Source organism: Geotrypetes seraphini, chromosome 1 (assembly GCF_902459505.1).
Source record: "Geotrypetes seraphini chromosome 1, aGeoSer1.1, whole genome shotgun sequence".
In the NCBI taxonomy this organism is placed as follows: domain Eukaryota; kingdom Metazoa; phylum Chordata; class Amphibia; order Gymnophiona; family Dermophiidae; genus Geotrypetes; species Geotrypetes seraphini.
Window position 1 is genome coordinate 128,536,817 of NC_047084.1, and position 24,975 is coordinate 128,561,791.

The 24,975-nt window shown below is 36.0% G+C and overlaps 1 protein-coding gene across 5 annotated transcripts in view; it reads left to right on the forward strand.

The window, feature by feature from the left end:
* BBS7 (Bardet-Biedl syndrome 7) overlaps positions 1 to 24,975 on the forward strand; it is a 454,813-nt gene that overhangs the window by 232,167 nt on the left and 197,671 nt on the right. For all 5 annotated transcript variants that reach the window (XR_004538826.1, XM_033938299.1, XM_033938327.1 and 2 more), the window contains one exon: positions 2,478 to 2,670. Coding sequence is in view for 4 of the 5 variants with exons in the window: in XM_033938299.1 (XP_033794190.1) it covers positions 2,478 to 2,670 (193 nt within the window). In the remaining variant the exon portion in view is untranslated. The remainder of the gene's footprint in view (positions 1 to 2,477; positions 2,671 to 24,975) is intronic.

Below are 24,975 nucleotides of genomic sequence, written 5' to 3' on the forward strand. Positions count from 1 at the left end.
AAACATATATAGTGTGCTTCTATAATATCATATTTATAATGATACTCTAGAAGGCTTCCCAGGAGAAGGGTACTTGCCATAAGTTGAAACGAAAGGTCTCTTCTGATTTTCCTTTGATGTGGCGGCTAACAAACGCCGGCTTAAATATCAAAATGAGGTGTGATGACGTGGTTCCGCTGGGAACGGGGCTACGTGCTGATCAGATAAGCTTTGCTGACTCGTTCAAAAGTCCGTTCATAAGAGAGGCTGAAAAAAGCCGACTAAAAAGGGGAGCTATGCTGACATGTGTCCACTAGGTGGAGCTGTGAACGAACAGAACTGCGAGAGTAAATGAACTAAAAAGAATGATGAAGCTGAAAAAACAAGCTTAAAAAAATTGAAGAGATGAGCTGGAAAAATTAATAAGCTAGAAAAACTAAACTGTAAACTGAAAAAATAAAATAAACTAAGAAAACGCAGAACTTGAAATGTGGAGATTGTGAAAAAATATTTAACTATAAAAATGCTTGCCATTCAGTCTCACTATTGAGTCCTTCGGGGTTGTTCCATAGCCCATAAAATCCAGGAAAGATCAACACCCCTCAAAAGTTGGGGCACACAATAAAGCCACACAATTACAGGATCTGAAGGGCAAGGAAGAGGCACTGTGGATCAATTTGGAAAGAGGGAATGGTGAATATATTTACATTGGTATGATATACAGGCCTCCTTCACAGATGGAAGAAGAGGACAGAGATTTAATAGTAGACATTCAGAATACAGTAGTACCTTGGTTTGCGAGCATAATTTGTTCCAGAAGCATGCTTGTAATCCAAAGCACTTGTATATCAAAGCGAATTTCCCCATAGGAAATAATAGAAACTCAGATGATTCGTTCCACAACCCCAAAACTTTAATATAAAATATACTGTACGTACTTGTATTGCAAGACCTCGCTCGTTTAGAACAGTCACTACACTCCAGTAGCATATTGAGATTAGGTGGGAACTCTGGGAATTGGGTAGGACTATGTAGATGTTGAGCTGAATGGGATGGAATTGGGCACTGGCAGAATGAGTAGGGGTTCAGGGACTGTGCAACAGTGAAGGCAAGGCCGGGATGTATTGGGCTAGGGTATATTGTTCTGCAGGTAAATTGTGTGCATACACTGTGCATGCTTGTATTACGCTTAATTGCTGCGTTCAGCTGCGCTCAGTGATGCAACATGCGTATTTTGTGCGTACTGTGATGACTTGATGGGTGTCTGAAGTTCTCGTATTGCAAGACAGTGCTCATTGATCAAGTTAAAATTTTATCAAACATTTTGCTCGTCTTGCAAAACACTCCCACACCAAGTTACTCGCAATCCACGATTTTACTGTATATCTAAAAAAGGGGAAGTTTTTATAATAGGTGATTTTAACACGCCAGATATTACAGGATCTTCTAGAAGTAGGGAGGTCCTGGATTCTCTACAAGGAGAACTGTTCCAGCAGTTGGTAATGGAACCCACAATTATTTTTTTTTTGTTTGTAAATCTTTATTCATTTTTTTTTGTGTTACAACAAGTGTTACAAATAAACTCAATAGAAACTTGAATACACACTTGACTAACTCATATATTAATATCAAATTTAACATTTTTTTTTTGATAAACATTATTTTATAAAATTATAATATTATGCAATGAAACTAAATTTCTGATATTTTATTGAATATAATGATCCCCTATCCCTCCCTCCTTCCCAATCAATAATACATAAATCAACTTTATTGTAAATTCTTTAAAATATTAATTTAGTATGTAATAATCAAAAAATAAAAGCCCACCCCATTCCCCTCTTTTCAAATATCTTATCATGGGAAAAGTTAATTTTTCATTAGAGAAATCATGTTAACGGTCTTCAGATATTTCCAAATTTTATTTATAGGAAAAATTATCATTCCTTACAAAAATCTGTTAATGGTCCCCATATTTTTTGAAATTTATTCATGTATCCTTTGTGTGTTGCAATAGCGAGTTCCATTTTGTATATGTGGCATACCGAATTCCACCAGAACATATAATTCAATCTATCATGTTGTTTCCAATTGGATGTGATTTGTTGTATTGCAATTCCAGTTAAAATAAATAAAAGTTTGTTATTACTTGATGAAATTTGGCTTTTTGCTCTCATGGATGTTCCAAATAATATAGTATCATATGTCAATTAATTAATTAATTAATGCCCCACTTGTGACTTTGCATATTCATCAACCTTGGGTTTCACCAGCTTCCATTACAGGCTCAATTGACTGAGCAACATGTTAGCCGAGAAAACTGTTATTTTGTTACAAGATAAGCACTTATAAAACCTCCAAACAGGAAACACCCAGAAATGTTTCTGTCAGACATACAGGAAAAGAGTTAAATTCTGTTTCCAAGTCTGAGCAGAAAACAGCAACAGACTTCTTCCTAGGAAAGTGAAAATAGCTGTGCTTCTGTATGCTTTCCACAGGAGCGAGTTAGAACAGTTGCAGTTTAAAGTGCTTCAAGAACGGGAGAAATACCAGCAATCTGCTCAGTCCAACACTGCTATCTCAGCAGTTCCTGTCTTCAGTGTGAATGAGAAATTTACCCTGAATCGAGATGATGCCAGCTACAGCCTCATCTTGGAGGTGCAGACTGCCATAGACAATGTTCTAGTTCAGGTGAGTGCTCTCCTTAATGCGACCACAGGCCGTGTTTGTTCTTTATTTTATTTTATTTATTTATTCAATTTTCTATAGTTTTTTTTTTTTTTTTTTTATTCTTTTTTTTAAATTCTTACATCAAGTGAAATACATGTAATACATTCAATTATACAAAAAAACACTTGAAATTATCATTAAATTTTCTTACAATGTGAATTAAATAAACCCTTTTTCAGAATTTATATCATATTAATATTACAATAGTTTTCCCTCCCTACCCCTTCTATATGTTCTATACATGTGTTATTATATCTGATCAGTGGAATAAATTGTCAATGGTCTCCATATTTTATTAAATTTGTTAATATAACCTTGTTGTAATGCCAATACTTTTTCCATTTTATATATATGACAAATTGAATTCCACCAAAAAGTGTAATTCAATTTAGTGTAATCCTTCCAGTTCTGAGTAATTTGTTGTATGGCTACCCCTGTTAAAATTAATAAAAGTTTATTATTATCAGCAGAAATCGGACTTTGTGTTCTCATTGCTGTTCCAAATAATATTGTATCATATGATAGTCCAACATGATTTTCTAATAAATTATTAATTTGGGGCCAAATTAATTTCCAAAAGGAATTAATGCAGGGACAAAAGAATAGTAAATGGTCTAATGTCCCCACTTCTATCTTACAATGCCAGCATCTATTAGATCTACTACTATCTAATTTTTGTAATCTCGTAGGGGTCCATAAAACTCTATGTAATAAAAACAACCATGTTTGACTCATAGATGCTGATCTTGTAGTATGTATTCTCCAGGACCAAAATTTTTGCCATTGAGATGGAGAAATTATCTGTCCTATCTCAATACTCCAAATATCCCTAAGTTCTGATCTCTTTTTTTTGTTTAAAAATTCGTTTATTTTCTTATACCATTTTGCGGCTTGGTGTCCTAGAAAATCCGCTTGAAAACAAAGGATTGGTAAACTATATTGAGTGTTAAGATTCTTCCATTCAGGGAACCCTTCCTGAATGGCCTGCTTCAATTGCATCCATTTAAAATATTGTGTTTTATCTAATCCAAATTTTTGTTGCAATTGTGAAAAACTAAGCAGTGATCCATTTACTATTACATCTTTTAAAGTTCGTATACCTGCTTTTATCCATTGTTTCCATACTATTTTAAATCCACCAATTTTGATCCTGGAGTTTACCCAAATAGATTGATTTAAAGATTTAGTCAAAGGATCTGGTGTTAAATTGCTTATAAATCTTAGTGTTTTCCATGTATCTATTAGAATTCTGTTGTCCTTATATCTCCTAGGCATTGTTATACTGATAAAATGTTCTGGATGTAAAGGAAACATGAGGCGCCATTCTAAATATAACCAGTCGGGTACATTTTCCATGAGATCTGGGAGGATCCAATACATTCCCTGTCTTAAAATATAGGCTTGATGGTACCTATAGAAATTTGGAAAATTTACCCCTCCTTCCTTAATTGTTTTTTGTAATGATGCTAAAGCGATTCTTGGTCTTTTCCCAAACCAAACAAATTTTGTTAGAATATTGTTTAATTTTTTATAAAATGACCCCTGAAAAAATATTGGAATCAAACTCATTTGATAACAAACCACAGGTAAAATCATCATTTTAACTGTTTGGACTCTTCCCCACCAAGAAAGATGTAAAGGATTCCATTGCTCGCACATTTCTGTTATTTTTTTTAATAAAAGTTTTTCATTCTCTTTTACTGTGTCATCAATTGTATTTTTTATAAGAATACCTAAATATTTTAGTCCTTCCTCTTTCCATTTAAATGAATATGAATCAAATAGTCCTTTGGTGCAATGGATATTAATTGGAAGAACTTCAGATTTTTCCCAATTGATTTTATATCCAGAAAACTTTCCAAACTTTTCTATTAAATTAAGTAGATGTGGAATGGTGTCTTCTGGTTCTCTTAAATATAATAATATATCATCTGCATATGCAGATAATTTAAATTCCCAATTAGAAAATGTGATTCCCTTTATTCCCTTAGTTTGATTTATTGCAATTAATAAGGGTTCTAGAACGATATCAAATAGTAAGGGAGATAAAGGACAACCCTGTCTAACTCCCCTTAGCAAGTTAAATTTATCAGATAAATTATTGTTTATATTTAATCTTGCTCCAGGGGAGCTATATAATGTTTGAATCATTTTAATAAAACCAGGTCCTATACCAAACCATTCTAGAGTTTGATACATAAACTTCCATTCTACTCTATCAAATGCTTTTTCTGCATCTAATGATATTAGAAAAGCTGGATCATTCAAATTTTTTGCTAAATTTAGAGAATGAAATGCTAATCTAGTGTTATGTGAAGAGTGTCTTTTAGCAACAAATCCAGTTTGGTGTATATCAATAATAAAAGGAAGAGCTTTTGCTAATCTTATAGCTAGCACTTTAGCAATTAATTTAGCATCTACATTCATCAAAGATATAGGCCTATAATTTGTTATCAATGTCGGATCCCTGTTTGGTTTTGGTAAGACAATTATAACAGAATCAGCCATAGTTCCTGTTATATTTCCATTATTTATTTGATATTGATATAAATTTAATAGATAAGGTAATAAAATATTTTGAAATGTTTTGTAAAATTCAACAGTATATCCATCTCCACCTGGAGCGGATCCAACTCTAAGAGCTTTCAATGCTGATTCTACTTCTTTTAAAGATATATGTTCTTCTAAACTTCCTTTTATATGATCCGGAATATTTGGTCCAATAAATGCCTTTAAAAATTCTATACCATCTTGTTCTTTATTTTCATAAGTATCAGAAGTGTATAAATCCTTATAAAAATCAAGAAATTGTTTTATAATATCTTCATTACTAGTGTGTGTATTGCCCTGTTTATCCTTAATTGCAATAATCTTAGATTTTCTTTTTTTTGCTTTAATAAAATTTGCTAATAATCTTCCATTTTTATTTGAATTTCCATAATACTGTACTTGCCGACAGAACATATCTTTCCTTACAAATTGAGAAGAAATCTCATTATATTTAACTTTTGTTTTTAATAATTTCTGCAATGTATCATGTTCCCATTTAGTAATTAATTTTTGTTCTAATAATTTAATTTCTTGTTCCAATTGTATAAATTGTTTTTTAATTTGTTTTTCCATATATGCAGAATATGATATGATATTTCCTCTCATTGTTGCTTTATAAGCGTCCCATAAAATTTCAATGTTTATGTTATCCAAATCATTAAATTGAAAGAATTCATGCATTTTTTCTTTAATATTTTCTATAAATTTTATGTCTGCAAGTAAAGCATTGTTAAATCTCCAAATTGGTTTAGAATAAACAATCCACACACCAGCATGATCTGATATAATAATAGGATCAATAATTGCTTTCATCACTTTTTGTGCTATGTTATTAGAAACAAATATATAATCAATTCTTGAAAAGGATTTATGGACCTGAGAACAAAAAGAATATTCTTGATCATTAAAATGAAGGATACGCCATATATCTACTAAATCACAAGTTTGTATCAAATTATCTAATCCTAATGATTTCATTATTTTACTTGGTTTTTTATCCAAAATAGGATCCATTACAGCATTGAAATCTCCAGCTACTACTAAATTAGAAGCAGCCAGTGGTAGTAATATCTGTTGAATATTTTTGAAAAACTCCATTTGATTTGAATTAGGAGCATATAAATTGAATAAATCCAGGGTTGTATTCCTCAGATTCATTTTAATATGTACCCATCTTCCTAATGGATCAAATTTTATTAACTTAAAATCTGCTATACATTTTTTATTTATGAGAATAGCTACTCCTGCTTTTTTTCCATCAGCAGGTGCATAAAAACATTTGGACACCCAACCCTCTTTTAGTTTATTAGATTCAATACCTGACAAGTGTGTCTCTTGTATGAAATAAATATCAGCTTTTTGCTTATGAAGAAAATTTAGTACTTTCTTTCGTTTGATTGGATGGTTAAGACCATTGACGTTAAGAGAATAAATTTTAAGAGCCATTTAAATTAAAAAGTAATATTTTAATTAAAATTTTATAAATATATTTTTGATCAGATATCCACACATGTTTAATATTTATTCTTCTAGTTATTATTAAACCCTTAATTTTAAGATTTTCTTTAATTAATTTCATCTCCCTTTTCCCACCCCCCTCCCTTCCCTCCCCATTTAGCAAAAATAGTGTATACTTGGTAACACGCATATCAAGGTCAGCCATAACACACTCCAAGAAGACCCTTTAGCTTTCCAAATACAGTTTAAGTCATTAAATATTTAAATAAAATTAAAATATAAATAATTCATATATTATATATCTGTGAATTCAATCAGTTACATATACATTTCTTAGGATATTTTAAAAGTCTATATTTATTACCATCAATTCATTAATAATTAAATAAATATAGTATTTTTCATTCTATCTCAAAAAACTTTTTCCTCTCATCTTATATTTTATTATAGTAATATCATTAATATGGGAACATAATGATATAGGAACAATAGTTTCACAAGTAAAGAATCTCCCCCCCATGAGAGAACACCGCTAAAATCACACACCAGGCACATACATCGTTTCTCCACTTATCTGATTCTTTCTCTCTCTCTTCTCATTTTTATTTTCTTCTTTTTCCTTGTCTTCTTTCTTCTTCTTTTCTTAAGGAGATTAAATTGAATAGTTCTTTACGATCTTCCAAAGTTATTGTAATCCATTTTCTGATTTCTTCTTCTTCTTTTTTCTTCTTATATTTTATATTATATGTTCATGTTGTGTTTCCGGTATGAAAAAAATCCATTTCCTGCGTTCTTTACGCATAGACCTTCGGGATTGTAAGTTTTTAGATTTTTTAAGTCATTTTAAAGAGAGAAGAGGAAACACAATTTAAACAAGCATATATATGCGTCCGGTGTGCGACCCCGCAGCAGTCTCACCACAGGAAAAGAAAAACTTCACCCGAAAAACCATTCCCCTCAATTTTTTATTATTATTTTTTTTTAATCTCTGATGTTCCCACCAATATATTCTGTCTGTAATCAATTTCAAAGCAGGCTTTTAGTTATATTATCCTTTCTATATTACATTCATTTAAATTTATGTTAATTTTTTTTCATATTTTATATTATAATTATTTCCTGTTAAACTTACAAACATATAATTGCATTAAGCCTTAGAAATTTTTTTTTTTTTAGAATGTCTGTTACATTCTAATTCTATTGTAAGAGAGACGTTGAAAAGAATATATTTGAAGCTAAATAAAAACATTCTAAATCGTTGCATTTTGAAATATAGTAAATTCTTTAAAGTTATTTTTCTCTATATAATTAATATATGATGATATATATAGTATAATATTTCCCCAAATTTATATTAATAAATTAAAGACATATTATTCAAAATTAGGATAACATAGGTATTTCTTGAGTTTGAATAAATTTCTCTAGTTTCTCAGCATTATCAAATGTAAAAGTTTTATTTCCGATGGTAACCTTCATGTTTGCAGGATACATTAATCCAAACTTTGCACCTAATTCTCTTAGTTTTGGCCTCAATTCCAACAACTTTTTCCTTTTTATAGCTGTGTTTTTAGCAAAATCAGGAACAAAGTGGATATAAGCATCTTGATATTTAAGACCTTTATTTTGCTTTGCTAGTTGAAGTATTTCTAAGACCTGTTGGTGGCGCAATAGTTTGAATATAAATGGTCTTGGTCCGTGTTGATTTTCTCCTCTCTTCATAGGCACTCTATGTGCTCTTTCTACCTCTATGGGATATTTTGTTTTTATAGGAAGTAGTTTGGGTAACAGATTTTCAATAAAGAGTACCGGATTTCCCTTTTCTGCTCCTTCTGGTAATCCAATCAAACGGACATTACTTCTTCTTTCTCGATTAGAATAATCTTCAATTTCTTTAGTAAGTATTTCTATTTTTTTTCTATCTGTTCGACTGTAACTTGCTTCTTCTTCTACAAACATCATTCTTTCTTCTAGATTATTTGACTTTAATTCCAGGAGATCCATTTTTTTGTTTAGCGCTGAAACGTCCTCTGATATATTCGTAACTTTTTTCGTTAATACTGATAGCATTTCTTTTATTTCCTTTAGTTCTTTTACTACTTCTATATCTGTCATTTTTGAACCTGTCTCCTGTTCCGGTTTTGATCTTTTGCTGCTACCAGCCACCGCAAAGTCGTTTTTGTTCTGTTTTCCTGTTGCCATTCTTTTATCTTGTCTTTTTTATTAATCCAAGCTTTTTTTTTCCTTATTTTTAAAGTTTTTTTTAGACTTTTTGCAGACTTTCAAGGTCTTTTTCTTGGAGCTCACTTATTAGCCAACCTTCCTCATGCGCTTCCAAGCCACGCCCCCCTTATTTATATTTATATTTATACAAAAAAAAACAATTTTCTATAGTTTTCTCCCAGGGGAGCTCAGAACGGGTTTACATGAATTTATTCAGGTACTCAAGCAGTTTTCCTTGTCTGTCCTGATGGGCTCATAATCTATCTAATGTACCTGGGGCAATGGGGGGATTAAGTGACTGCTCTTTCCATGCTTTATGTTTCAGTGATGCAGCATGTGGTTGCAGGCAGAAAGCTATTCCCATCATGGAAGGGGAGAGTAGAGGAGATGGTAGAGAATGACATGGGAATGGGTAGCCATGGTAAATCTGCAGTAAAAAAAGAAAAAAAAGGCTTTTTTTAATGGTACAAAGCCTTGCTCCCATGAGGGAAATAAGTCGCAATTACCACTATCCTGTCCTTCCTCTCGCTCTACAACCGGCGCATACCTTATGTAAGCAACCAATCTCCACACAGGCCTGCTCATGGCCTTCTCTCTGCTGGGTGTCTCTTTATGATGCAGCTTCCTGTTTTCACAAAGACAGGAAGCTGCATCATAAGGAGGGATCCAGCAGAAAGGTGCAGGACCTGCAGATGGTGGTTGGGGGACTGTGCTAGACCTGCAGGAGAGGGGCCAGTGCTGGAGGGAAGAGAGAAATGTACTGGACACACAGGAGTGGATAACCCGCCGAAATGGTGGGGGGAAAAAAGTGCTCACTGCAGGTACAGGGACAAGGCCATCCACCACCCCATGGAGTGGTGAATGGCCTTGTCTCCGCAGTTAAGGGAGGGAACACATGCGGCCCCCCTCCCTCCTTCCCATCTACTTATCTACCTCCTTCCTACCTACGCATCTATCTCTCTCCCTCCCCCTTACCTTTGTGGCACGTTACAGTGTAATTTGTTCAAGCCGCCGGAGCCTGCCTGAAGCCCTGTGTGTCTCCGGAAGGAAGCTTCTCCTCTGACGCAACCAGAAGTTGTGTCAGAGGAGAAGCTTCCACTCGCAGACGCATGCGAGTTCAGGCAGGCTCTGGCGGCTTGAACAAATTGCAATGTAACGTGCCAGGAAAGTAAGAGGGATGGAGATGGTTGGACTTCGCAAGGGGTGCTGAACGGGGGTGGAGAGGAACAGATGCTGAAGGGAAATGTGGAAGAGAAAGTGGGGAGAAGACACTGAAGGGAAATGGGGAAGAGAGAGTGGGGAGAAGACGCTGAAGGGAAATCGGGAACAGAGAGTGGGGAGAAGACGCTGATGGGAAATGAGGAACAGAGAGTGGGGAGAAGATGCTGAAGGGAAACGGGGAACAGAGTGGAGAGAAGGCGCTGGAAGGGAAGAAGACAGAGATGCCAAACTATGGGGGGAGCGGAGGGAAGAAGATGGGTGCCAGACCAATTGGTGGGGGTGTGGAGGGAGAGATGGAAGGGAGAGGCACAGTAACAGAGCAAGTGGAAGACGTAGAGATAAGGCAGACAGTGGATGGAAGGAATTGAATGAGGAGAAGATGAGGAAAGCAGAAACCAGACAAGAAAGGTAGAAAAAATATTCTATTTATTTTCTTTTCTTTTCTTTTTTTTTTTTTTTTGCTTTAGGATAAAGTAGTATATTAGTTGTGTTAATAAAAATTTATAAACAACACCCCTGTTATAATAATTTTAAAAAGATTTGGGGGCCATTGATTACATATTCTAATGATCAGACACCTTAACCACCCCTTTTTTTTATTATATATGGTTATAAGTAGGGTGGGATTGGGACATATGATATTTGTTTTAAATGGTTTATTATTAACTAGTCTTTAAGCCCGTTACATTAACGGGTGCTAGAGATTCCTCGGCTTCCTCCCCCTCCCTTTCCCCTTCCCGTCAACCCCCTTGTTTCTCTTTGCACAGTCTCCCTGCTTCATCCGCTCCTTCTCCTGCACGGGCCACCGGAGCAGAGAGGACTGGGCCGGGGCCGGCGGAGAGGAGCTAGGCGGCTGGAGGAGTAGCAGCAGCCGCTGCCGATTGCAGCCTCTGTCCCGCCTTCGCCTCCATGGATTTGCTAGAGCGGCCTGCAAGGTTCGCTACATTGGCTGGCGAACCTCAGCAGGCCGCTTTGAAGAGGACCGGCAGTGGGAGGGAGGAGTCGCTAGCACAGGCGCCGTGAGCACTGGTACAGAAGCACAGCTCACACCACCAGGACTCACGGATTTTCGACAGCGCATGCGCGCTTAGCCTTTTATTATTGTGGGATGGGTGGGGATGGATTCTTTTATGCTTTGATGATTATAAGTAAGAATGTCAAGTGATTTGTAAAATTTATTTTTGATTGAATATTATACACTTGTTGTAAGATATGAAAACGAATAAAGATTTAAAAAAAAACACAAAAAAACCCAACACCCCTGCCAGCTGAACATCTCTTTCTCTAGTTGAGCAGCCAGAACTTTGATTTATAATGAAGGACTAAGCTAAATATTGCAGTACTGAGGCTTATATGGATGCTGCGGGGACAGTAGTCACAGGGATGGTGCAGGGGCAGTGGTCACGGGGACAGGGACGGGGCGGGGACAGGGCAGGTACAGTGATCATGGGGATGGGGCGGTGAAGGGGACAAATTTTTTCCCCATGTCATTTTCTACTCCCGCCTTCCAAAATTTCTCCCTTTGTTTGTCAGTTTTGTCTCTAGCTGAAAAATATGTATATTATCATGGGAGGATAAGTGTGGCTGCATTCTCCTGTTGTCTACGGAGAACCCCTTTCTCCGGAGACAAGCAGGGGATATGTAGACACACTTGATGGTGAGTCCCTAGCTACAATGTATATTAGGGTGGAGGTGATAATAATAATAATAATTCTATTCTTGTATACTGCCAAAGCCATGATAGTTCGAGGCGGTTTACAACAAGATGTGCTGGACAATCAGTGAAGTGGTTACACTATAGAGTTATCAAATATAAGCCATAATGTTTCAAGGCAGCGAAGTGGTCACAATACAAAGTCATCGAATACAAGCTTGGAAGAAGTGGAAAGTTATAAAATTCTTAGGTTACAAATCAATTAAACAAGGAGCAAATAATTTGGTTAGAACTGACTGTCCAAAACTAATGTCTTGTGCCGTTCCCTGGTCCAGGCAGTAAAGCTTATTGAATACATGAAGAGAGTAGCAGGTTGCTGCTTTGCATATTTCTTGTACCAGGATTGGTAGGGTTGAAGTGATTAGTAGGACTGATGGCTGCAGTTTCTTGGAGGTGAAATCAGTAGTGCTCTTCTGCAGTCTAACATATGAAGACTTTGTTCCACTAGTGAGGGATGTGGAGGAGGGAAGAAGGATGGTAGAACTATATTCTGTTTGAGGTGGAAATTCAAAACCACTTTTTATTTAATTTGATTTCTATCCCGTCCTCCCAGTAGCTCAGAACGGGTTACAAGTGGAATACATTTGGACAGTACAAAGACTATACAGCAACTTAAGTATAGGTTAAGAATGGAGAAGAGAGTGCAGAAAGGAAGGGGGAATTTAAGGAGAGGATGGGGGTTGATTGCAGTTGGAATTTTAGTTGAAGAGGAGGGTCTTTACAGCTTTCTGGAAGGTCATCAATGAGTTCTGTAATCTGATTTGCGGGGGGAGTTGGTTCCAGAGTTGGGGGATGAAGTGGCTGTAGGAGCGTTTGCGAGCAGTTTCTGACAGGAGAGACCTTCCTGGGGGATGCATAGGCATTTCCCTGTTTCAGAGCGGAGGAGGCGGATGGGGATGTATGGGGTTAGCTTGGATCCTATGTAGGCTAGGGTGGTGGTGTAAATTATTTTATGCGCTATTATCAGGACCATGAATGCGCAGCATTAGGAATTCCGGGTGTGTGCCCAGTTGGACATGATTATGACAGAACTGAGTAAAAGGATAGTAAAACACTAGGACTTGGAGATCACTGACTCAGCACATCAATGTAATGACTGAGAAAAGTGCCTGCATAAGTGTGGAGCCACTATTGTTAGATATTGAGGAAAGACAAGACATAGAAGAGGATGCCTTTTGAGTTCATGTACCTTTTTTGGTATCTGAACGGATTGGTAACTAATGATATTGAATCTATCTAATTGTGTCTGGTTCTAAGCTGTCTGATAAGCTGTAGTGAAGAAAAATATGGCATTCTAACTGTGTGATGAGGCAGTTTTGATTATCCTCAAATTAAAGGAGAATGGAATATTGATAATAAAGCTCTTGGCAGCGACTAGCTAACATCCCCAGAGTTAATACAGTTTTTTAAGAGATGTTTTTGCAAATGGAGACCAGGAGACTTGACTGTGGCCTTGTGGAGGCCTGTTGAATTTAAGTTTCTGTCTTTCTCCTTTTTTTAAAAAATATCTGAAGCTATAGATGAATGTAGAAGATGAGTATGTTGAAGGTCTGGAACCTCTGTTGCTGCTTATTTTTTTAAAACTAAGTACTTTAAAGATAGAGAAATGAAAGGTGATATTAAAAATTCATGGCTCACTAGGTTTAGATGAAGAATTTGATTGTTTTGTTGCGTGAGAAGAGAAGAGTGGGCTCCAAAAGGAAATGGAGGAGCTTCGAGAAGGTCCAGAAGAGAAAATCAAAGCTGTCTGGCCAATCAAGGAACAATCAGGATGAGATGCACAGTCTTAGATGATTTTCTGAAGGACCCTATTAGAAAATCATGCCAGAGTTTGTCACCCTAGGAGCAATGGAGACACCTTATTCGATCTTTTGTTATGCTGGTCGGAGGGAACAATATTGTGGGCACTTTGTGTGGCCCATTGAGGAAAAGAGGTCTATGATTATGTTCCCCATCAGTGTTTAGAGACCACTTCTGAGGTTTAAGTTTGCAACTGAGTGAATTCGCTAATACAACTGGGACCTGGGACGTGAACTGCTTGGAAGTCCACTTGGAGGGATAGAGCAAAGCAGCAGAGGTAGTGTGCCTCACTGCAGAGCAATAGGAATCCTGAACTTCCCTGCTGATGATGTAGAATGTTGCTCCCTGGCTGTCTGTTTCTATGGATGGAAGGTTCACCAGGCATAGAACATGGGACATAGTTGATGTATAGATGTAGCTCTGCTGGACCCACGATGACCCTGGCTCTTGAAGGGACCAAAATGTGCTCCCCAGCCTGTGTTGGAGGCAGCTGATGTAATGGTAAAGTGAGGCAGAGGAGGCTGAAACAGGTAATCCTCCTTGAGAGGAGAGTGGATCCACCATTGAAGAGACTCTATGACTGAGCAATGCCAGACATGGGAAGAGGTATATGGACTCAGAGGGAAGGTACTAGACTTGGGGGAGAATAGGAACACAGAGAGATGCTGGACTTTGGCATAGGGATACCGGATTGATGGTGGACACAGAAGGGAGGGGTTAAGGACATAGAGTGGTGATGATAAATGCTGGGAGATGGACACAGAGGAGATGCTGGACAAGAAAGTATAGGGGACCCAGAGAAGGGAAAGATAGATACACAGAGATGGAAGATGGATAATGAGCACAAAGAAAGAAGAAATGTAAAATGAGCAGAAGATCCTGGTGAGTGAGTTAAGAGAAGACGGGGAAAAGGAAACTAGAGGCTGTGACCAACATGGTTTGAAAAATAAAATGACCAGACAAGAAAGGTTGAAAAAATAATTTTATTTTCTATTTTGTGATCAAAATATATTAGGTTTGAAATATGTGTCTTGCCAGTGTTAATGTTAGGACCCACTATAAGGCAGCAGGCTTAACGTTCTCTTCGGCCAGGGGGATGTTGCAATCCCCTAACACTATCCTGGCCAGGTGTAATATTTATATTTTGTACAGAATTGTTGCAGTACCGCCATTTGCTTATCTTAGTCAGTTTAATTGAGGCAGCACAGGAGTTAAATCACCTGGCCACAAAGGCCACACCTGAAAATGATAGCCACTAGCTTTGCTTGTTGCTATGGAAAACTATAGGAAAAAACCTGCAGAAAGATGTACATTGCCTGAATTACTTTATGCTTTGTTACCTGTATACTGTGAGCCTTCTCTTAGCAATCAGAATGAACATTTTCATATACAGGCAGTCCCTGGGTTAAGAACAAGTTCCGTTTTTTAGACTCTTCTTAAGTTGAATTTGTATGTAACTTGGATCCTGTATAGTATGCAGTCTATAAAAACATTAAACATTAAAGAAATTGTAAAATTGCAAAAACAGTGGATGACACAATGAGAATTAATGAAAAAAATTTATTACAGAAGGTAACAGAAATGTGTGAGCAATGGAATCCTCTTCATTTATCTTGGTGGGGGAGAGTACAAACTGTTAAAATGATGATTTTACCTGTAGTTTGTTACCAAATGGGTATGATACCAATTTTCTTTCAGGGGTCTTTTTATAAAAAAGTAAATAGGGTTCTAACCAACTTTGTTTGGCTGGGTAAAATTCCTAGAATTGCTTTAGTGTCTTTGCAAAGGCCAATTGTGGAGGTTGGGGTAAATGTTCCAAATTTTTATAGGTATCATCAGGCCTATATTTTGTGTCAAGGTATGTATTGGATCCTCCCAGAGCCCATTGATAATATACCAGATTGGTTCTGGTTAGAATGGAGACTTATGTTTCCTTTGCGTCTTGGTCATGTTGTAAGTATCAAAATGCCAAGGTTATATAAAGCCACAAACCCAGTATTTACTGGATGGTCCAGATTGAATAATTTTCAAAGATGGCTATATAGTATTGAAAAGGACGCCTCAGCCCCACCACTCCACCGCAAAACAACCACTCACATCGCGGGAAGCATAGTGTGGTGCTTCATCATTGGCTGTCACTTCCCATTTATTGTTCACTCAATATTACTCATTTATTTTTCTTTAATTTTCAGATATTTGTACCAAAAATATGTTATAATTATCTTATATGCATTGCTGATAAACTGGCTTAGTACTTATCTCAGCTTATCTCAGCCAACCATGGGGAGTCAGACCCGACATGTTTCGCACAAGAATTGTGCTTTTTCAAGGGTCTCCCTAGGTCGCCGCCGTCATCCGACTCCAAAACTTTAAAGAGCATAAGATCTTATGCTCTTTAAAGTTTTGGAGTCTGATGACGGCGGCGACCTAGGGAGACCCTTGAAAAAGCACAATTCTTGTGCGAAACATGTCGGGTCTGACTCCCCATGGTTGGCTGAGATAAGCTGAGATAAGTACTAAGCCAGTTTATCAGCAATGCATATAAGATAATTATAACATATTTTTGGTACAAATATCTGAAAATTAAAGAAAAATAAATGAGTAATATTGAGTGAACAATAAATGGGAAGTGACAGCCAATGATGAAGCACCACACTATGCTTCCCGCGATGTGAGTGGTTGTTTTGCGGTGGAGTGGTGGGGCTGAGGCGTCCTTTTCAATACTATATAGCCATCTTTGTTTTGTAAATCTTTATTCATTTTCATATGTTACATCAAGTGAATGATATAAATTTAATAATAATTTTAAATATACATACTTGATAAGCTCATATATTAATATTTAAGTTAACATTTCATTTAAAAAAATTAATATAATATTCATATTAATATTTCAGAAATCTAAATTTATATACTTCTTAGTTAATAAAATATTATCCCCTCCCCTCCCCCCCTTCTAATCAAATATACATGAATAAATTTTTAAATGCAAATTCTTTCCATATTTCATATTATACATTCAAGTATTAATATATTGTATATTATTCAGAAATATGTTCCCCCCCCCCTTTCCCTTTTAATCAAATTCTAAACATGGGAAAATTATTATTCTTTACAAAATTCTGTTAATGGTCTCCAGATTTTTTGAAATTTATTAATATAACCTTTTTGTGTTGCTATAGTGAGCTCCATTTTGTATATATGGCAAACAGAATTCCACCAGAAGGTGTAATTCAACCTATCATGTCTTTTCCAATTGAAAGTGATTTGTTGTATTGCTATTCCAGTTAAAATAAATAGAAGTTTGTTATTACTTGATGAAATTTGACTTCTTGCTCTCATTGTTGTTCTAAATAATATAGTATCATATGTCAAGGCTACCGGATTTTCTAACATCCTATTTATTTGGGGCCAAATTGATTTCCAGAATGTTAAGATGAATGGACAAAAGAATAAAAGATGGTCTAATGTCCCAATTTCAACATGACAGTGCCAGCATCTATTAGATTTAGAGCTATCAATTCTATGTAAACGTGTAGGGGTCCATAAAGCTCTATGCAAAAGAAAAAACCAAGTTTGTTTCATAGATGCTGACACCGTACATTTTAACCTCCAAGACCAAAGTTGTGGCCATTGAGATGCATTAATTTGATGTTTTATCTCAATGCTCCAAATGTCTCTAAGACCATTTTTTGGTTTTTTATTTATATATCCAGATATTAATTTATACCACTGTGCAGCTTCATGACCTGTTGAATTTATCTGGAAACATAAGAATTCCAAACTATGATAATTAGTAAGATTTTTCCATTCAGGGAACCCTACCTGAATGGATTGCTTCAATTGCAACCATCTAAAATATTGTGTTTTATTAAGATCAAATTTATGTTGCAATTGTGAAAACTCCAGCAACTTACCATTTTTTATTATATCGTCTAAAATACGAATACCTGCTAACATCCAATCTTTCCAGATTATTTTGAAGCCGCCGATTTTGATCTTGGGGTTAAACCAAATTGTTTGAGTTGTTGATTTGCTAATTGGAATAGGAGTTAGGTTACTTATATATCTTAAAGTCTTCCATGTATCCATAAAAATTTTATGTTCTTTGTATAGCCTTGGCATTATGATACTAACAACATTACTAAGACATAAAGGAAACATGAGTCTCCATTCTAGCCAAAACCAGTCTGGAATATTGTCAGTGGGCTCTGGGAGGATCCAATACATACCTTGACGTAAAATATAGGCTTGATGATACCTATAGAAATTGGGAAAATTTACCCCTCCCTCCGCAATTGGTCTTTGTAATGTCACTAAAGCAATTCTAGGATTTTTCCCAAGCCAAATAAATTTTGTCAATACCTTATTTAACTTTATATAAAAAGAATCTTGAAAGAAAACTGGTATCATTCCCATTTGGTAACAAACTACAGGTAAGATCATCATTTTAACCGTTTGTACTCTTCCCCACCAAGATAAATGCAAAGGATTCCATTGTTCACACATCTCTGTCACTTTTTGTAATAAACATTTTTCATTAATTTTTATTGTGTCATCTAAATTTTTTGAAATCCAAATTCCAAGATATTTAATAGCTTCCTCCTTCCAGACAAAAGAGAATGTATCAAATAAACCTTTTGTACAATGTACATTTAATGGGAGTATTTCTGATTTATTCCAATTTATCTTATATCCTGAAAATTTTCTGAATTTTTCAATCAGCTCAAGCAAGTGTGGGATGGTAGATTCCGGATTCCTCAAATATAATAATAAATCATCAGCATAAGCTGATATTTTGTATTCTCTATCTGAATGAGGTATACCTTGTATTTCCTTTACTTGTTGGATTGCTAATATTAAGGGTTCTAAAACTATATCAAACAGTAAAGGAGACAAGGGACATCCTTGTCTAACTCCCCTCTGTAGATTAAATTTTTCTGAAAATGTATTATTAATATATAATCTAGCAAAAGGGGAGCTATATAATGTCTGTATCATTTGTATGAATCCAGGACCTATGCCAAACCATTCCATAGCCTGATACATAAATGACCATTCTACTCTATCAAAAGCCTTTTCTGCATCCAAAGATATCATAAAAGTAGGCTCATTCATTTTCTTTGTTAAGTATAACATATGGAATGCTAATCTTGTATTATGAGATGAATGTCTGTGAGCAACGAATCCTGTTTGAGACATGTTTATAATATGGGGGAGAGCACTAGCTAATCTTAACGCAAGTATTTTTGCTAATATTTTCCCATCAACATTTATTAAAGATATTGGCCTATAGTTTGAAACCAGAGTGGAATCTCTATTTGGCTTAGGTAATACAATAGTTAAAGATTCAGCTATAGTGCCATTTGTACAACCTTTATTAAGTTGATATTGAAAAAGATTTAATAAATAGGGTAATATAAAATTTTGAAATGTTTTATAAAATTCCACTGTATATCCATCACCACCTGGAGCGGATCCAACTCTAAGGGTTTTCAAAGCTGTTCCTAATTCTTTTAAAGATATTGGTTTTTCCAAACTTCGTTTTATATGTTCAGGAACTTTTGGACCCTCTAACATTTTCAGAAATTCTAAACCATCTTTTTCTTTATTTAAGTAAGTCTCGGAAGAATAAAGAGATTTATAAAATTTTAGAAATTGTTTTAAAATAGGCTCAATTTGTGTTAATGTGTCACCTTTTTCATCTTTTATAGCAATTATTTTTGACTTCTTTTTTTTCGCTTTAAGATAATTTGCCAAAATTCTTCCCGACTTATTTGAGTTTCCATAATACATCGCCTGCTGAGAAAATAAATCTTTCCTTATCATCTTTGATGAGATTTCATTGTATTTTACTTTAAGTTTTAACAGTTCTTGTTGTATTGAATATTCCCATTTTTCTATTAATTTTGATTCTAAAATTTTTATTTCTTTTTCTAAATTAGAAAAATCTTTTCTATTTTGTTTATTAAGATAAGCCGAATAAGAAATAATTTGTCCTCTTATTGATGCCTTAAAAGCATCCCATAATATTTCTCTAGAGATCTCATCTTTATCATTTGTTTGAAAATAATCTTTCATCTTTATTTGAAAATTTTCACAAAATATTGGGTCAGCAAGCAGTGTATTATCAAACCTCCATATTGGTCTATTTGTATTTTGATCTGAAATTTTAATTTCAATCCACACCCCACCATGATCAGATAAAATAATTGGATCAATGGCAGCTTGTGTTACTTGATGTGCTAGATGATTTGATATAAAAATATAATCTATCCTTGAAAAAGAATTATGAACATGAGAACAGAAAGAAAATTCCCGTCCATTAAAATGAAGTATTCGCCAAATATCTGTCAAATCACAAGTTTGTATTAAATTATCTAATCCCATAGATTTCATATATCTACTTGGGTTTTTGTCCAATAAAGGATCCATTACAGCATTGAAATCCCCAGCTACTATTAAATTTGAAGTAGCCAGTGGTAAGATCAGTTTTTGAAGAGTCTTAAAAAATTCATTTTGATTTGAATTAGGGGCGTATATATTGAACAACGTCATGGTTGTATTTCCCATGCATATTTCCACACTTACCCATCTTCCATGAATATCTGATGCTTTAAATTTAAATAAAGCTGAGCATTTTTTATTAATTAGAATAGCAACACCTGCTTTTTTCCCTATGGCTGGTGAATAAAAACAATGTTTGACCCAGCCTCCTGTCAACTTATTAGATTCATTGTTTGAGAGGTGGGTCTCTTGTATACAGCATATATCTGCATTTTGCCTTTTTAAGAACATTAATGCTTTTTTCCTTTTTATAACATTATTTAGACCATTAACATTCAAAGAGATTATTTTAAGAGTCATTTATATTTACAGTGTTGTAATACATTTTCTAAAATTAATAGTATAATGATGCTTAATCATATATTTCCCCAATACACTTAGTAAATTATAATATCCCCATTTTAATCCTTTCCCCCATTTATGTCTCTCCCTCCCAATCCCTCCCATCCATCCCTTCCCCTCCCTTCCCACCCCCATTCTATTAAATACGAGAACTTGGATACGCAAGATGAGGTTAGGTTTAAAATACCTCCCTCAAGCTACTACAGAATATTCTTATGTACTACCTTGAAATATTTCCAGTTAATTATTATAATACCTATGTATCTAGCAAATACATATTTTTTTTTTCCCCTCTTTATGTTTATATACTCAAATTTAATGTATTCAAATTCATACTGAAGAAATAATATAATATAATATATTTCCTCTTGATGAAATTAGATATAAATTATCAATGAAATATGCAATATTAAATATATTTATCTCAAAATAAACTTTACTGATTTTACACTTTTAATTAATAGTTATATTACTGTAATTATTTCAATATTATGTAGATAATGAAGGTTCATCAAAGTAACACAGTCTATATGGTGAAGATAGTTTTGGAGTAGATAGGTTTAGAGAATGTATGGTATAGTCACTGGATTTGGTTCAATTTCATGCATTAATTCTTTAATTAAATGCTGTGAAGAAGGATCTTAAGTGAATTCCTTACTCAGAAGATACCTTTAACTGAACCATGAAATTGGAGCTTTTACTTCTTTCGTTTACCCTGCTATATTCTTGTGACTGGATTCTATAAATAATTAAATATCTACTGGAGAGCATGCTGCAAAACAATGTGAAACATTCTCTTGACTGAGATTACATAGAAGTTAATTTGGAAATTATCCTATTTGTAATGAGCTTATGTTATTGTATAATTCTGACAAAATTATACAGGTCTATCAACAGACATAAGCAAGAAATTTCTTTGGAAATTTCCCCTTCTTTTTGAAAGCAGTGCATATTAATGTCAGTCAAACTTTCCTTCGGTAAAGTTTTTAAGCAGGAAGTATATCCTACAGGATGTAATTCTTTTCAGCCAATCACTTTTTGTTTTGACGATTTTTTAGTACTGTGATTGGAGAGTTCTTCCTTTCTACAGACAACTCCTTTTGTCTATAAATAGCCATTCAATGCCACTCCCCTATACTGTTGCCAATACTTCTTCTGTGCAAACGTTTCTTTCGGATTACCATTACAGCTGCGTTTCACTTGTAAGTAAATTTTCTTTAAAAATGCACATGTATTTTCCTTTAAAATTATAAGATTATGTAGATTGATTTCTGGTTTTATTTCTGTTAAGAATGTTGGTTTTGTATAGTTCCACTTTAGAGTTGAAGCACGTGTAGTTCTATTCCGTTGTTATTTGAAACCAAATCACAATTCTGAAGTTAACCGTAGGTCTTATTTATAAGAACTATTACTATAAATTAAAGTTTTATAAAGTATAAAGTATAAAGACTCATATAATTTACTCAGTCAAAATTTCAATCCTTTCCAATAAGAAACCTTTTAGGATGTCATAGGCTGCTCATATTGATCCATAAATTCTTGTAGTTTTGCAGGATCCGTGAAGTTTTGAGTTTTATTTCCAATTGTAACTTTCAGTATTGCTGGATAAAGGAGCCCATATCTAGCCCCTAGCGATTTCAATTGCGGTCTCATGTCCAGAAATATTTTCCTTTTCGATGCGGTTTCTTTTGCAAAATCAGGGACAATATGTATTCTTGAATCCTGACACTTGAGATTTTTATTTTCTTTTGCCAGTTGACAAATTTCCAGCGCCTGTTGATGTCTCAAAAGTTTAAATATTAATGTTCTTGGTCCTGTTTGTGAAGTTTTCCTTTGTGTTGGTATCCGGTGTGCCCTTTCAATTTCCAGTGGCGTTTTGAATTTTAGTGGAAGTATTTTAGGTAGAAATTGTTCCAGGAAAGTTATAGGATTATTTTTTTCAACCCCTTCCGGTATCCCTATTATTCTTAAATTATTCCTTCTCTCTCGATTCCGGCTGTCTTCAAGGTCTTTTTTTATTTCTTCAACCTCTTTCCATATTATTTTACTTTTTCTCATGTCCAGATTAATTTGTTCGGAATTATCTTCTAGTATGTTTATTCTGTGTTCCGTTTCTTCTACTCTTTTAGTTAACACTGCTGCATCTTCAATAGCCTTTTGTAATTTTTTGTTGCTATCTAAAACAATTTCTTTAATTTGTCTTAATTCCTCCATTACATCTGGGCTGTTATCTGATGGCAACGGAACCTTTGATGGAGTAGTGCTTGGCTCAGGTTTTGATCGTTTGTTACTCCCTGTACCAGATCCTCCAGCTCCTGAATCGCTTTTGTTTTGTTTGCTAGATGACATTTTTGTCACTTCCCGTTTATTTTCAGAAAAAATTTGAATTTATTTTGTAGTAAATCAAAAAAATATAGCTTGAGTATAGGGAGCTATTCGTTTACCCGACCATCGGAATTCGCGTCCAAGCCACGCCCATATATATAGCCATCTTTGAAAATTATTCAATCCGGACCATCCAGTAAATACTGGGTTTGTGGATTTATATTGAGGCTGGATTATCACTATAGGACAAGTGGCCAAGATATATATAGCTTTAAGGTTATATAAAGAGCATAAAATATTTGTTGATACCTAGAAAACTTTAAGGTATATAAGTAGTCTGACTCCTATTCCAATAAATAAATCAACAACTCAAACGATTTGGCTAAACCCCAAGATCAAAATTGGCGGTTTTAAAATCATTTGGAAGCATTGGATGATGGCAGGGATACATATTTTAGAGCACAGTTCTTCAACCGCCAGTCCGCGGACCGGTGTCGGTCCGCAAAAAAATGTTGCCGGTCCGTAAAGGATTCGGGTCCCCAGCCACAGCAAAAAGTGCCGGCGTCAGCTGACGTGCAACTTCCTGTTGCCGTCGCTATGCCGACACTCCTGCCTTCCACTTCCTACTCCTGCCGCGTATGTCTCCGCACCCCCAGACAAGCAGGGGCAGCTTTGTGTGCTTTTAACTTCGGCACACAGCTGCCCCTAAGCAGTATTTTAGCCGTGGTTTCATGAGGCAGCCTCGGGGCCTTTGATAGGCCGGCCCATATCGCATCATCAAAGTGGGCCGGCCTACCAAAGGCCCCGAGGCTGCCTCATGAAACCGCGGCTAAAATACTGCTTAGGGGCAGCTGTGTGCCGAAGTTAAAAGCACACAGAGCTGCCGCTAGCCTACATAGAGGAAACATTTGCTGGAGAGGGAAGGGAGTAGGGGTGCTCCTGGACAAGGGAGGGGAAAGGGCTACTGCTGACAGGGGAGAAGGGAAAGGGAAGGGAGGAGAGTTACTGTTGGATAAGAGGAGGAGGAAAGGGAGAAGGGGTGCTCCTGGACAAGGGAGGGGAAAGGGCTACTGCTGACAGGGGAGAAGGGAAAGGGAAGGGACGAGAGTTACTATTGGATAAGAGGAGGAGGAAAGGGAGAAGGGGTGCTCCTGGACAAGGGAGGGGAAAGGGCTACTGCTGACAGGGGAGAAGGGAAAGGTAAGGGACGAGAGTTACTGTTGGATAAGAGGAGGAGGAAAGGGAGAAGGGGTGCTCCTGGACAAGGGAGGGGAAAGGGCTACTGCTGACAGGGGAGAAGGGAAAGGGAAGGGACGAAAGTTACTGTTGGATAAGAGGAGGAGGAAAGGGAGAAGGGGTGCTCCTGGACAAGGGAGGGGAAAGGGTTACTGCTGACAGGGGAGAAGGGAAAGGGAAGGGACGAGATTTACTGTTGGATAAGAGGAGGAGGAAAGGGAGAAGGGGTACTCCTGGACAAGGGAGGGGAAGGGGCTACTGCTGACAGGGGAGAAGGGGAAGGGATGAGAATTACTGTTGGATAAGGGGAGGAAGAAAGGGAGAAGGTACTGCTGGACAGGGGAGGAGAAATATTGGAAGGAAACAGCTGGCAGGGAGATTAGAGGAGGGGAAGGAGTCAGGATGGAATGGAGAGATCAGATGAGGGAAAGGGGAGAGACAGAGGAATGACAAAGTAGAAAGAGATTGATGCTGGGAAGGGGGATCAGATGAAAAATAAGGAAAGAGGGACAAAGATGCTAGATCTGGTGTAGGAGAGAGGGGCATAGAAAGAACGCAGATACCATATGGAAGGGGGAGGGGTAGAGGGCAGACAGTGGATGGAAGAGGCAGATGCTGGATTGAAGAGACAGAGGGCAGACGCTGGATGAAAGAGAGTGAAAAGAAGATGAAAGCAGAAACCAGAGACGACAAAAGGTAGAAAAAAATAATTTTATTTCTATCTTGTGATTAGAATATATCAGATTTAAAATATGTATCTTGCTAGAGCTGATGTTAGACATAACTGGGGAGTGCAAAGCCCAGGCAGTGCGTCTTTAGCTTCCAACTGG